Raw genomic sequence first — 14714 nt, 5'->3', positions numbered from 1 at the left:
TCCGCACATCTCCAGTGGAAGAAGCGATTACCGAGCCGGAGCCTCTGCGCGGAGTCGGTCACATCCTCCTCCCTCGCCCCTAGCGCGGACATCGGGGAGAATTTCTCGATCGGAGGGGAAAAATAGAGAGGAAAACTGTGCTGAGAGTTTCTCAGGAAGGTGGGAAGTCTGTCCCGCGGGCGCGTGTCAGCTCTGGGGAAGCTTTTCTAAGCTTTCACTTTTATACTTCTTCGATGCTCCTAACCTGTGTTCACAACGCAAACGCATATACCTCCCTCTCATATATTTGCGTATATATATATATGCTCAACTGTACCTATATTTATATTATTTCCTTTCCTGATATATATTTTTTCATGTATACATGTAATTGTCTAACACGGAGAAATGCCTCGGAGATGCCACATCTTTCCTACCGACATTGTTTAAACTCTCCATTCATCAGCCCGGTGGAAAGGCGGTGGGAAGAACAAATGGAAGAGAGCAGAGAGGGAAAAGACCCTAGCCGCTTTCCATTTTTATTAAGTAAAATAATAGTTATGCCTCCCCTACATAAACGAAAGTGTCATAAAAAATTCCGAAGCAGCTGCCAGAGATTTCGACCACACACACAACGGGGCGATTGAATTTCCACTTGGTGCATTTCATGGCAGCGAGGAACCGCCGGGAGCTGCGCCTTGTGCCTCTGCAGGGCGGCGAAGGGGAGGGCGCGGGGGGGGCAGCAAAATGACGCGCTGCGAGCGGATGGGGGCAGAGGACACAGCCCGGGGGATGCTCCGGGGGAGAAGATGCTCGGCCGGCCCCCCGCCGCGCCCGGTCGCAGGGAGGCTGCCTCCCGATCGCTCCGTCTGGAGGCTGGTCCCTCACGGCTCGAAGTGAAACAGATGTGGCTGGCTGCTGCCTGCCCACCCCTGCCCTGCCCCGGCTGCCGGCTCTCCCCATGTCTGGAGAGGTGGGCAGACCTCGGGGGGAGCCCCCGGGAACGGGGAACTCGGGTGGAGCCGCTTGCTGCTGTAGTCGGGGTCATGGGGACCCCGATGAGGCCGAAAATGTACGGGGGAGGCGAGAAGGGTTGATCGGAGGCGCCGTTGATGGGATACGGCCGGTGCCTTGTCCTGCTCCCGCCTGGACCTGGCTCTCCCCCGCCGCATCACGCACCCAGAGCGCTGCAGCTCGAGAAACAGCGTGTCCCGATCACCCACCACCGACACGATTTCTGCCTGTTTCGAGGCACAATATTGTCCCCGTTTGAGTCGGGAATGACCCACAATGAAACGACAGTGAATGAATCCCGCTCCCTTCGTCTCCGAACGGCTTCTGTTCGCTGAATCGGTCTCAGCCTCGGCTCTGCCACACAAGAACGGCTGCAGAAACAAATCAAAACGAGAAAAAGTACCTAAACTACACCCGTCCCGAGATGATTTAGCAATGGGAAACCCTGGATTGAAACAAACCAGATGGTCGGATCCCAGACACGGTGCGCACACACACACACGCTCACACGCACACTCCCGGCCGTGCATCCACACGCAGAGCGACGGGCGCGTTTTAATGTACGCTGGGGTAAGAAATGATGTGGTCTCCCGATAGAAAAACCCTATTGATCTGCCCGAAAAGATTGCCTTGTCATCGCCCCGCCGAGCCTTGGCGTGCTGGGATGGGAGGGAAGCATTTTTCTTTGGGCAGATTTTTAATTTTTCTGCTCTCCTCTCTGCACTATTTCCTTACAGACAGCCTCGCTTCCCTCTTGGACCCAACTCTGTTTTACATTTCACGTTAAACTGCGGAATCAAACGTGCGTAGGGATGAGTGCTGGTGGAGTGGAGAGAGTCTCCAAAAAGTCTCAAAAGTAGGGAAAAAAATAATAAAGGCCATCAGCCGATCATTACGATTTTTTTTTTTCTCCTTTAAATTGATTTTCACTCTCTTTCCCGCCTGTCTTAATGAGGCGTTTGATCCAGGCGTGTGGGGTCTGTGTTTGATGCCCTGCTGACGGCTTCAGCAGGTGGATCCCCACGGCCGAGGTTTTGCCCCCGGGTCTCCCGGTGCCTCCGCCCTCGTCGGAGCTCCTGAAAGCTGCAGAACTGGCCACAACGACCAGGCACCTTTTAATTTTTTTTTTCTTTTTTTTTTTTCCCCCACAGGGAAAAACTCTTTCCCAGACCATTATTTGGTGGGGGGTGTAGTCGGAGGGCAGAACACGAACCCCGGAGCACTGCAGGGTGCGATCTCTGCTCCTGCCCTAGCACTGGTCATACCCACGCCTAAGGGAGCTGCTCCTGCCCGGAGCATCTCCCGGCGTGGGTGTTTAGCGGTGGGGGGGGGGGGGGGGGGGGGGGAGGCAGCCCCAGGGAAGTGAATCACCTTGGGAAATGTGGGAAGTTCAGCTCCAGCCCAGCCGACGTTGCTCCCAGACCCTTCCAGATGATCTGCTAGGTCTGTGAGCCATAATCGTTCTTGTTGCTTCTGCTGAGCAGCATCTAAACTCGTTTATTCTGATGAGAACCGCATCTACCAATCCCCCAAGGCTCAGTGATGGATTTTTCTTTATTACCTCGTTATCAAGCTTGGCTGACCTCTAACTTCTCTGAAAACATGAACAAGACAGACCTGCTGCTGCCTGGGCTGCCCCAGGGGGCTCTTTTTCCACTTATGTGATTTCCTTTGATATTATTTCTCTTCTTTCCATATCCAAGGCTCAGACCTTCAGTGCTCCCTGCAGTTCAACCCTTTTTCCAGCCCTGCACTGCCAGTTCCCAGCTTGCAAAGATCAGTTTGCAGCCTGCACACCATGAGCTCCCAGCACAGGGAGGTCAGTGGGAATGGTGGTGACAGATAGTGAGAGATACATGAAATTCCCAGACTGGAAACCACCGGAGCCAAGTGCCAATATCCATCCCTGCAGCGTTCAGATGTTGGACAGCTCGGGTTTGTTGACTTGACTTTTCAAATGCAGGTGTCTCAAAATCCACACCAAAAAAGGCCTGGATTCCAACGAAGTCTTTTCCCAGGAACCCCATGTGCAGGGCTGAGTCTCCATGAAACTTCAGAGCAAAATTATCCCTGTCTTTTCTGCTCCTCAGAGGAGTGGGAAACATCTTAAAAACACGTTTATTTAAGTGCTATGATCTGACTTTAGGACCTTCGTTTCGGGCTTGTAGTTCCAAAACTTTGCCTCCTGCTCTCTCTTCATGACTGATCCCATCTCATGTGGGTTTGAAGCCCACTAGGCAAGCTCATACACAGCTTAACGCTCAACTGATTAACTCTGACTTGCTCTAAGTCCTTTTTTCATACCATTCTTCAGCAATCTGACATGAAAAGAGATACATGCACTTCCATGACTCAGAGGAAAGCAGCATTTTTAAGCCATAAACCACCAGGTGCACTTTTGAGACTCACCAAAGCCAGTCCTCCTGGTTGCCATAAAAAACACATTAGCCAAAGGTTGATGCATGTGGAAGGCAATTATGCTCTGGCACATGGCAATGTGTATAGAACAGCCTGGTAACTGTGCCTACCACACAAGGGAAAATATCCCTGTGAAAACAAGCCTGCTAAATCACTTCATTCTTTCCAAAATCCCCTGAAAATAGAAGGAAGGATTTTTAGGGGTTTTTTGGGAGGTGAGAGATAAATGTAGGAGGGAATCAGATTTTCCAAATGTGGGTGCACCAGTGCAAGAACCCAAATAAGTGGCCAGATCCACAAGGATTTAAAAACTCACGATGAGGTTTTTGAGTCCAGGTTTTCTGTGTTAGCATCTGATCATGCCAAACTTGTCCAGGAAATCCCCGATGCTGAGTTTTCTGCACTCAGCAGTTCAGCTCATGCCAACGTCACCCACTGAGATCACAAAAGTCCACTTCTGCCAGAAGTGCCAGTTGAGGACCTTCAACTTGGGCGCCAGAAGCAATACAGGGAGGGCCTTCAAAGGAGGAAATTGCAGAGAAGGTGGAAAATTACTGGAATATAGCTTGATCAGTATAAAAATTGTTTTTAAATTGCTTTTTTTTTTTTCCCCCCATGTAGAAAAAGGTTGGGCATAGGAGTTGTTATGGAAATATCCAGCCATCTCCAGCCAGGGATCAGATCTGGGTCCATCTGCTGTATTCTTCTGAAAAATCAGCCCTGTGTGTACATGCTGATATCTATGGAGCTGCCTCTCAAAGAGCTTCATAAACATATTTTGCCTCTTGACCTTACGTAAGATTGCACAGAAATATAGCACAGGGCTCCTTTTCCCTATTCCCATCTTGGGAAGAAGTTGAAAAAACAGAGAGAAAAATGTGCAACCTAAAGTATGGGGAGGGAGGTGAGGCATCTCACATGTGTAGAGAAGCAGGGGCAGAATCAAACCCCTTAACCCTCTCACCTTACATAGTGAAGGACTGTCAGGTGGAAAAATTCTTAAACTAGGCACCACTTGTGGCTGAATATGCACAGGAGGGTGAATCTGAGCTCCAGACTGGTGTGACCCTCTACTCCTTTCTTAAAACCACCAGAAGAAATTGCTACCCTGAGCTGCACAGGGGCAAGAGAGGGGAAACCTGTCAACACAGATTAAAACTAATCCAGCCACTCTGGGGGTGTTGAGGCTTCACATACACACACATCCCCACTTCTTGCACTTACTGCAGGTAAGCCTCTGCTTATTCTTGCTGGGAAGAGGAAACTGGATCACTCACATGAAAGAAACGACACTGAGGGCTGATAAAGGGAAGGCTGATGCTTCACATATGGCTCTTTGTTACTTGGAAAGACCAGATTTCTTCAAGATGGATACTCAGCATCACCCAGCTAACTGGATCCCAGCAGTGCTCACTACGAAATTCCTTTTCCTTATTACCATTTCCCAGGCTTTTGTACAGTCTAGATATTGAGCATTTAAATTGTGATATAAGAGGACGTAAGTTATCTGTTCCCTGAAAATATATGGCTGGGGTCCTGCGGAGGATGCAGGCTGGTGGGCTTCCCTCCCAGTGCAGAGATAAGCGTGCCATCTAGAGGAAATCCCTTTTATTGCCAGCGCTGGCAGCTGAAAATTATCCAATAAAGCATAATTAACCTCTGGCTTCAGAGAAAATCCTCCGCCCGTGCCCTGCTGCTTTGAGCTGCTGCACAGGCACGTTGTGGCAGGCTGGCAATGCACTGAGGCATCGGGGTGGTTTGGGAAGGTCCTGAGCGCCTGAGGGACATCCCAGCTCACACTGGCACCAGCTGGCCTGACCCTTCCCCAGAGGTGATGTCAGCTCCCCACCCCGTATGGGCGGAAAGGAGGAAAAGGCAATGTGGGTGTTTCCATAGCACGTGTCCATGCCTGGGAAAGGCAGGGAGGCTGCACACACGGCCCGATAGGAAGGCTGGATGGATCACATAATGCCCTCCAGTGGCTGCCAGCAGCAGTCCTGGACCCATGGGCGCCGATGCCCAAGCCACAGCTGAGGTCCCAGGTGCACTAACGGAGGCAGTGGTGGGGCCACCTCCTCCACCAGCAGCTCCCACCCTGTGGAGCACATCCCTGTAGGGCCCCTGGGGGGCTGATAGGGGTGTGCAGAGTACAGCCAAGAGTGGGGAGGGGGGCCTGACCTCCTGTGGGGCAGATCCACATGTCCACTCATTTTTCCTAAGGCAAAACCTCCTCCACAGCTAACTCCCCAGGCTGGACTGCTCACACGCCGCTGCTGGCATGGGCACCCTCATCCAAACCTTCAGGCACAGTTGTAGGTCTGGAACATGGGACATCCATGGGATGGCAGGTACCACAGCTCCTGTGGTCAGCCAGCCCACTGAAGCTCACAGCATCCCTATCCCACACCTTCCACTTTTTCTACCACCACCACCACCACTTTAGCACATCTGCAGTCACCAGGACAAGGCTGCTGTCCCACTAACAAAACCAAATCCTTCCAGCCCCAAAGACAATTGAAAAACAGTGACCTAAGCTCAAGCAGAGGGACAAGTGCTACTGCCCAGCAGGTAGCTGTCATGTAAAAATGGGAAGATTTGCAAAAAGCAAAACCTTCAGAGATGGAGAAAGAGCAGGGAAGATCTCACACGAGAGAAACCCTATTCTGCAGAAAAAGCAGGTGCATGCCTAAGCAGGGATTATTTGGAGAGGAGCTGCTATTGCACTCATCTGCTCATATTCTCTGGGAATTTTTTAATATTTTCACCACTTTTTTTGAAAAACTATTCTCATTCTCCACACCACCTCAGAAGCTCTCCAAGGCATTGCTTTTTGGTGCTCTCAAGCAAGGCTGAACTCCAGCTACACCCACAGCACTTTTTAGGTTTTAATGGTGATCTTTTTTCCATTTTGCAATCTCCTCACCTTCTCACCCACACCTGTGGACTCTGAGGCTCCACTCATGACTTGGAGATGCTGCTCTCACCACTGCACAGTTGTTGTTCTTCCCCCCAGCTCCATGGCAGGGAGGGAAGGTGTGGATGTTGCCGTGGCTCACAGCAGGTTCTTGTCACTCACATGGAGCAAAGGGCTTCATGGCACTGCCCGGGGAGCTTGTGCACTTTATACATCGTTTATTTCCTGTCATTACTGAGAAGAGCCTAGTTGCAATAAAAATCTGGGCTCCAATCCTACAAACACTTATGCCTGAGCTTAACTCTAAGCACGTGAGCCGTCAAAGGGGACTATTCATGTGCTTAAAATTTAAGCATGTTCTTAAGCGCCTGTAGGCCTGGAGTCTGTCAGTGGAGGGATTTGTGCCTTAAGCCCATATTCTGGGTCATTATCCTTTTCATGTCTTCTCTGCCATCTCAGAAGATGCTTCAACGGGGAATTTTCAAGTTCTTCAATAAACTTTGTCTTCCAGAGCAGGCTGGATTCTTGCCTATTCTATGGGGCAATTCTCCTCTGTTGCCTCCCCTCCCCCTGTGAGCGATAATCCTGTGCTATTTCATGCTTGGCCAGACAATTAAGCCCTCTTGCTGCTTGGCTCTGTCTTTGTTATGTATAATTGTTCCAAATAATTAGCCACTATTGCACGCTATTCTGAAACTACTTTGTATTGCAATTATACTTAGAGGGTGAGCATCAGCTCAGGGAGAATCCAAGCAGCAGACAGCCTGGAAAGAAAAGGCTTCAAGCCGGGGGAGGATGGATACGTGCTTAAACCAACACTGTGGAAAACCTAACAATAAGTAACCAGGGAGAGGAAAATGCTGCTTGGAGAGGGTCTGTGGCTGGTGGGGTCCGGGCAGGAGAGCTGAGGATGGGTCACAGGGCCTGGCCAGGGTGTCACCTGGCTGCCACCTCGTGGGTGCTGCCTACAGTGCAGGAGGCAAAACCATACCCCACTTCCATCGCTTCCATGGTGACCCGAAGCGAGCATCTTGACCAAGTGGCCACTTTTGCCATCTCTAGGGAACACAAAGTTCTGCTGGGATGCATTTGGGGTCTGGCAAGAAAATGTTCCCTAACTGTCTTTGGGATAGCAAAACTTGTGATTTCTTGAGGGTGAAGGCTCCAAAAGATGAGATTGGTTTGGCAGCCTCATGTTTTCCCATGGGTAAACACATCTCTGTTACAGAGGAGTGCTGGATGGGATGTTCTCGGGAGGGAGTTACAGCTCCATATAAGCATCTTTCTGAAACTGAAAATACTGAGGCACAGCAGAGTCCCCTGAGCTTTACTCAGTCTCCTGTCTTTCAAGCAGAGAACATCTGAAAAAGGTAGAACCAAGACCTGGGTTGGCCTGACCCGCACAGGTGGACTAATTCCTCTGCTGGAACCCATGGCCAGCTCTGAGCACAGAGCCAGGGTGGCCGGTGAGCTTGGACAATTTTGTGCTTTTTGAGGTCCATTTGCTCCAGCCAGATTAGGTCACTTGAATCCCCCTGAAAATGGGTCTACAGATTTGATTTGGTCTCCAACACCTGATTAGCAGGGGAGTTTTAAAACGAAGCTGAGATGACTCTGGTGCAGATAGAAAGCACCCAAAATATCTGAGACCATCTGGCCCATTCTCTGCAGAGGTCATACCCTGCTGCCTTTGGCTCAGCAGTGCTGATGCAAATGGAAAATGGAAAATGAACTTTTCCCAGGCACACGTGTAAGTGGCTCAGGTGCACCTTTTCTCCATGCAGCACCCTGAGCTGCCACAAGCCAGAGCTGCCTGCTGGTGTTGGGATGGCACAGTTCATTCGTTACATTCATAAACCCAGCGGCTGCAGAGTAACCCCTTCAGCAAGCACGGTACAAAGGCTGTGAAACAACTGCAGCCCGGATCTCTCCCAAGAGCTCGTACGTGTTGTGCTGCCACTGCTCAGGCTCTGCTGCTTTGCCTGGCACTTTGGGTGCTGTTAAGAGCCAGACCAGCCCCCAGCTCTGTAGCACATTTCAAACACAAAGTCAGGCTGCCAATGAGACTGGCTGCTGCAGAGGAGTGATCTGTCAACACCGGCCCCTCCCCTTCCATCAAGGGCGCAGATTCTCACTGTGCTTCCACTCGTTTCCCTGCTTTCACTCTAGCGAGAAGAGCTGCAGGGGACAGCCAACACAGCCCAATCCTGTATCCTGTGCCCAGCAATGGCTTAGGAAAAGGGTAAAAGAAGGTATAGCCTAAAGGTCCCCTCTGAAACCTCCCCAGAGTGAGTAACTGGTGTTTTAAGCCCGGAGGTTGTATCCAGCCCGCTGTGTTTCATAAAGACCCTCCCTGAACAAACCTCACTGTGTCTCATCCTGACCGTACCCCAGAACTCCCCGATGTCCTGATCCCCCGCAGCTGCCAACAGGACCCCAAAGACCGGGATGCTGCCGGTACACGCTGAGCACCCCCCCGGGAGCCGGGAGCGGCTTCCCAGGGCTTTCCACTGGAGGTCAGTGTTGGCCTGAGCACGCCGCCTGTCACTCCGGGCCACCTCGCCCCTCGCCGCGGCGTTACACCCCTGAGTAAAGCGACAGAAGGCATCGCAGCGTTGCTCTGGCCCTGTACAAACACAGCAGCTGCACCACCATACCCGTCCTTATAGGAACTTTCGAACATAAAGGATCTAAAAATAACATAGCAGAAGTGGGGATGGATCTCCCATAATCCGAGATGTAGCTCAGAGCTGGGGCAGTGCTGACTGCCAGGTGCTAATTTGTTAAAAACTCATTACCTGGCAAAGCTGATCTCAGACAGCCCCACTGCACCCACTGCCCATCTCCCCATCACTGTCTGACTTTACTGACTCAATCTTGGCCTCCAAGAAACACCACTGAATGTCTGTGTATTTGCAAAGGGCAAAGCACTGCATAGAATAACCGTGAGTTATGGTGTAACATTGCCAGCATTGAGACTGTCAGTGAACAGCTGGCAGCATCCAGACAAAACCTAACACTACCAGAGGAACTGGTAAGTTCTTCAGGAAATGTGTTTCAATTAAAATTTCAGCTAGCGCCGTGCTTGTTTGTAACAGGATGGAAAACACTATTTGTAGTCTGGGAATATAATCTGGAAAAGTTATTTCTTACTGCTTGTTTGAACCTGTTGGAAGCAGCAGGAAGGTGGTACAAGCACAAAACGTGCGGAATGCTGTTGTACGCAGGCAGACACTGCAAGTCAGTCGGTCCTCTCTGGGTAGCCAGTGTTTCCCAGTGGAAAACAAACACCTTTTCAAAGTGACAGATCATTTTGGCTGTGTGTTTCTGAACGTGCAGCCTGAGTTACCTGAAATCAGCCTTTTGTGCAAAGAGTTGCTCCCTGAGGAGTCAGAGAAGATAGCCCAGACCACCACTAAATCTCTTTGGTGCTCGGAATCAATTCCACCTCCCCCGGTGGCACCTCACGGGCTCGGGACAGAGCTCTCCCCACCACGGGAAGTCCAGAGCACCTCTCGCCATCACCCTGAGGTATGACATTCCTTCCGCAATCTCAGCACAGAAAGTTTGGCCTCTGTCTTTTGTATGAGCTCGAGATTGTTACAACTGTCATTACATAATATCCCTAAACTCCCTAAATAAAGAGGGGAGGATTTCAAAGGAGACTTGGTTTCACAGCTGCAATCCGAGTGATAATTACTCCTGTTTCGTTCAAATCCCTCTTATTCACCAAAGAGGGACATCGAAAAGACACTAAAACAGATGAAGGGCTCAGGTATAAACTTTACAAAGCTTAAAACTACTCTGTCCCAGCAAGGCTCATGCTTTACATGACACCTTAATCCTACTCATTTGCTAGATTCACCCCAACTGTAAACAAAGCTTTGAAATGGAAGCTTAAAAGCCTCGTTGGGATACATTAACTTAACCAAGAAGACACTCTTAAGGCATTACTTTAATGACAATCACAATACAAGTTGCCAGAGTTTCTTGCATGTGAGGATTAATATCTACAGGAAAAAGAAGAAAAGGGGTTTGTTCCCCCTGTTTTCCAGCTGTTTGGCAGTGTAAGGCCCTCGGTGAGGGTGGTTTATTGATGCTTGCAGGGGGCTCTGGGCTGCAGCTGTCTGGCAGACAGGGATACATAGGGTCCTGGGAATATGTGCAACCCAGTGCTGCACACTAGGGACTGTCCCAACACACCAGGATAGGGTTATCTCCTCTCCCCAAGCGAGGTTTTCAGGGATTCAGTCCACTGTGGTGACTCCTGCTTCACACCAGAGCGACCTTAGCTGAAGAGATCTCCTCTTGCACAGGCACAGGGGTGGGATGGGTCTCTTGCAGACACATTCCCAAATCTGGAGCTGGATGCCACTCTCCAGAGAGTCCCATAGCAGGAGGGCGCAGGCGGCTGGGGAACAGCAGCAAGTCACAGCCCAGACCCCCTTCAGCCCAGCCCCCATGGCTCCACCAGCACCTGAGTTAACACACAGAGACACCAGCAACTTGGCAAACCCTTTGCAACACCAACTCCCTGCTGCTGCAGGTCTCCAGGGTGACTGGGGACGAGCCAGCTCAGCTTGGAGTTGTCATGGTTTGGCCAACCCTTCCCCGTGCATCCCACCCAGGCAGAACCACAGCATCTCCTGCCCACCCCCTCCACCCAACATTGTTTTTATTTCAAGTCAGTACCTGGCCCTTCCCGCCTCAGCAGCCCTCCTGCTCAGGGTGTAAACCCAGAGGGGTCACAGCCCCATCAGCTGGCAGACCCAGTGCTTCCGGCACATGTCTGGCTCTGACACCCTGGGTACTTAGGCAAGATTTCAAAAGGTCTTTTGTTAGCAAAACATTGCAGGATCGGGCCCTGGGAATGAATGTGAGCTATGACAAATGTCCTTTCTGCTGACTGTTCCTGCAAGTGATTATTTCAGCACCCCCCCCAAGCAATCTCTGCAGGCCGTATGTCACAGGCAGGCGTGGCACGTTGCAAATTTTCATTAGACAGAGAATGTCTGCCTATAGATATTGGAGAGAGCCAAAGTATTTCGAGGGATAATTTTTTTCACAATGCCCATTCTGAGCAGGGTTATTGCCAGGGGAAAAGCACAGAAGCTGCTGCTGAGGCCAGTGTGATAGCTGAAAGGGTGAAGCTGGGAGGACCAGAGAGGAGACCTGGCACCCAATAACTCAGCTGAAGGCAGCAGACCACAGCTAGGCCAGTTTTTAGAGACAGATGGAGGACAAATTTTAAGGAAGCCAAGAAGAAAAAAGCATTTTCTTCCCTCCACTCTCATATTAACCCCACTCTCCATTTCTGTGGAGCACATAGAATGAAAGAATGTAAAGCCACAAAGTCCCAATATGTGGACAAAAGCTGACTCTGTGGGTACCTGCCTGCATATCAACTTTTGGTCATGTCCAGCAGCTGAGGAATGAGATGCTGTTTTCCATCAAAGCTCAGATGACTTCTAACTCCTTAGAGAGAAAAATTAAACAGGGACTAGGGAAAACTGCTCTGCTCCAGAAGAGAAATCCTAGCTTGGCACTTTTACCCAAAGGATGTTTAAATTTTAAAAAATCTAAATCTGGGGATGGGGAATTCTCCCTTCAAACCTTGTCAGGTGGTCTGGCTGGGAGTCCTGTAAATAAATAGCAGCAGTCCAGCCAGTGAACAGGTTAGAACTTTAATTGATTTTATTGCTAGGAAGAAAAACTATGATCTCCTAATTTGATGTGCTAAATCAGAATTTCACCTGTGAGGGATTCCTTGGAGGGAAGACGCATTCGCTCTATGCAAATGGAAACAATTCCAGTAAGGGCTGCATGGGCAAGCCTTGCAGGAGTTACCATTTGGTTTTAAGAAAATCATAATAAAATAGAGAGCTTTAGGAAGTGTCACTAAAAATCTAAGACGTGGTGGTGTCACAACAGCAGCCCGAATCCGTCTCCCACCAGTTACAAGACTATAATTTCCTCTTGCCAAGATCCATCTGGAGCCAGAGGAACAGCAGCACTGGTCTTGTTGGAAGAAAAAGCTTTATTTTAAAAATGTCCTTTCTAACAATAAAAGTAACCTTTAAAAATAGTAAAAAGAAGAAGTCAAGTTGGAGTTTCTTTTCCTACAGGGAGAGGAAATGATAAATCTTAAATATTCATTTAAAATCCAGTGAACTTGTTTAGTGGTTCAGGGGTTTTTTTGATAACTTTCATTCCAGTTACATGGGAGGGAAAAGAGGAGAAAGCCCGTTTGAGAGAGAGTTCCTGCATGTTACACCATGCACCCACCTCCCGTGTGTGTTACTCCTCGCCTTGGGAGTGCCCCGGGGTGCCCTGCTGCAGGTGGCATCCCCGGGGCCAGGCTGGGCACAAGGGCGAGTGTAGGAAGCCCTGCCTGGCAGATGCAGCCAGGGCTTTTCCAGGAAGGAATGGAGCAGATAAACAGATCACCTTGCTTCCACTTCAAAATAAGCTGAGAAAGAGAGGAATTGAGTCCTCCCACACGCGTGTGTCCGCACAGAGACAGGGGCCGGGGACCCCTGACTCCACCCCCGCTGACCCCCACAGGAGGGAGAAGTCCGCTTGTCCAGAGCCGCTCGGGGGAGCCTGGGGATGTCCAGCCAAGCCCCCTGAGCCCCATCACATGTACCGCTCCAGGCCGGCGGGGAAGTTGGGCTGCCTCATGTAGGTGTTGCTGGAGCCGAACTGGCCGAGGGGTGAGGCGGAGAGCCCCAGGAGCTGCTCGCCGTGCTCGGCACAGGCCGGAGGCCGCATGGCCGGCAGGGCCAGTCTGTTGGGAGCCCCGTAGAGCTGCGGGCTGCTGGGCGAGTAGCTGCCCTGAGCCACGGGCAGGTGCGGGGGCGAGGCGGCATAGGGGTACGCCAGGGAGTTGGGGCCGGTCCGGCCCAACAAGCCAGGGCTGACGGGCTGTGCCTGGAAGCAGGGAGGCTCGGAGCTGCCGGCAGAGCAGGCAGGAGCCAGCTCGGCTCCGGGCAAGCCCAGCGATGGGTGGCCCAGCTCGGAGGGCGGTGAGGGTTGCAGGGCCTGCTGCCCGCTGATGAGGCTGTCGATGCTGAACATCCTGGGATGCTGTGCCGGCGGTGCTGCCCCGGCTGCATAGGGGTGGAAGACGGTGCTGGAGAGCTGGGGGCCGTAGCCAGGCGAGCAGAGGGCATTGGGGTAAGGCGCTGTGGGCGCCGCGGGGCGGCCGGCGGGCGGGGGCGTGAAGGCGCTGGAGTTCTGCATGTAGCCGGGGTAGGTGGTGATGTCGGTGCGCTTGAAGCGCTTCCTCCGGCGCAGGAAGCTCCCGTTGTCAAACATGTCCTCTGCAGCCGGATCCAGTGTCCAGTAGTTGCCCTTGCCGGGATGCCCAGGCTCCCGCGGGATCTTGACGAAGCAGTCGTTGAGGGTGAGGTTGTGGCGGATGCTGTTCTGCCACTTCTTTGGGTTCTCCCGGTAGAAGGGGAAGCGCTCGGTGATGAACTTGTAGATGCCCCCCAAGGTGAGCTTCCTCTCGGCGGCGTTGGCGATGGCCATGGCGATGAGGGCGATGTAGGAGTACGGGGGCTTGCCCCGCTGCACCGGCCGCTTCCTCCGGCGGCCCCCGGCGGGGGGCGGCGGCTCCTCGGGGGGCGGCGGCGGCGGGGCCGGGCTGCTCCCAGCGCCCCGCGGCTCCGGCTTCACCGGCGGTGCTTGCGGAGACCCCCGCGGCGGCCCGGGGGAGCCGGGGCTGGCCGCGGCCGCGGGGCTGGGCGCCGGCAGCGTGCACATGCCTCGCAGGCAGGGGAAGCCGGCCGCGTTCATATACGGCCCTCGCCTGCCTCCTCCTCGGAGAATGGGGGGGAGCGGCGGGAGAAAAAGCCCCCCCGAGGGGAGGGGAAGGGGAGAGGGAGGGGAAGGGGAAGGGGGCAGGCTCGGCGGCAGCTCCCTGCGATGGGGAGGTCGGTCCCGAGCCGCTTGGCAATATATAGGGCGGTCGCCCCCCCGGAGGGGCGTGCGGTGCCGGCCCGCCCGGCCCCTCTCCCCCGGCGGGAGGAGGAGGCCCCCGGGGAGGGGTCCCGACTGTCACGACTAAATCCCCTGGCCTCTCCTGGGGTTCCTTCCACAGCCATGCCCCCGAGCGGTCCCTCCCCCGGGGGTCCCGGGGCCAGCGCTGCGGCCGGCTCTCCTCCCGGCCGTTCTCCGCGGCGCTTCGCTTTGCTCGGAACTGGTGCTTCCTCCCAGGAGAAAAAACAAACAAAACGAGTCCCGACGGCCAGCCCGGGGCGAGTTTGGTGCCGCCGCCAGCCCGCAGCAGTAGAGCAGGTAACCTCTCGCCGGGACGACTTCTGCGCTTGGATTTCGTTGTCTTTTTCCCTGTGAAAAGCGCTCAGAGATGGCCCCAACTCAGCAC

At 52.7% G+C, this 14714-nt stretch overlaps 1 protein-coding gene across 1 annotated transcript; it reads right to left on the bottom strand.

Moving 5' to 3' along the window:
• Positions 1-12961: 12961 nt before the first annotated feature.
• FOXE3 (forkhead box E3) lies at positions 12962-14125 on the bottom strand (the record flags this gene model as incomplete). The annotated part of the gene is made up of 1 exon (XM_082286962.1): positions 12962-14125. One exon carries the CDS (start codon positions 14123-14125, stop codon positions 12962-12964), a length of 1164 nt encoding a protein of 387 aa, XP_082143088.1.
• Between the last annotated feature and the right edge of the window lie 589 nt (positions 14126-14714).

This window comes from Coloeus monedula (genome assembly GCF_965178545.1).
Source record: "Coloeus monedula genome assembly, chromosome: 9".
Lineage (NCBI taxonomy): Eukaryota > Metazoa > Chordata > Aves > Passeriformes > Corvidae > Coloeus > Coloeus monedula.
The sequence above is the reverse complement of the archived record's forward strand: the minus strand, read 5'-3'. Positions and strand labels throughout refer to the sequence as shown.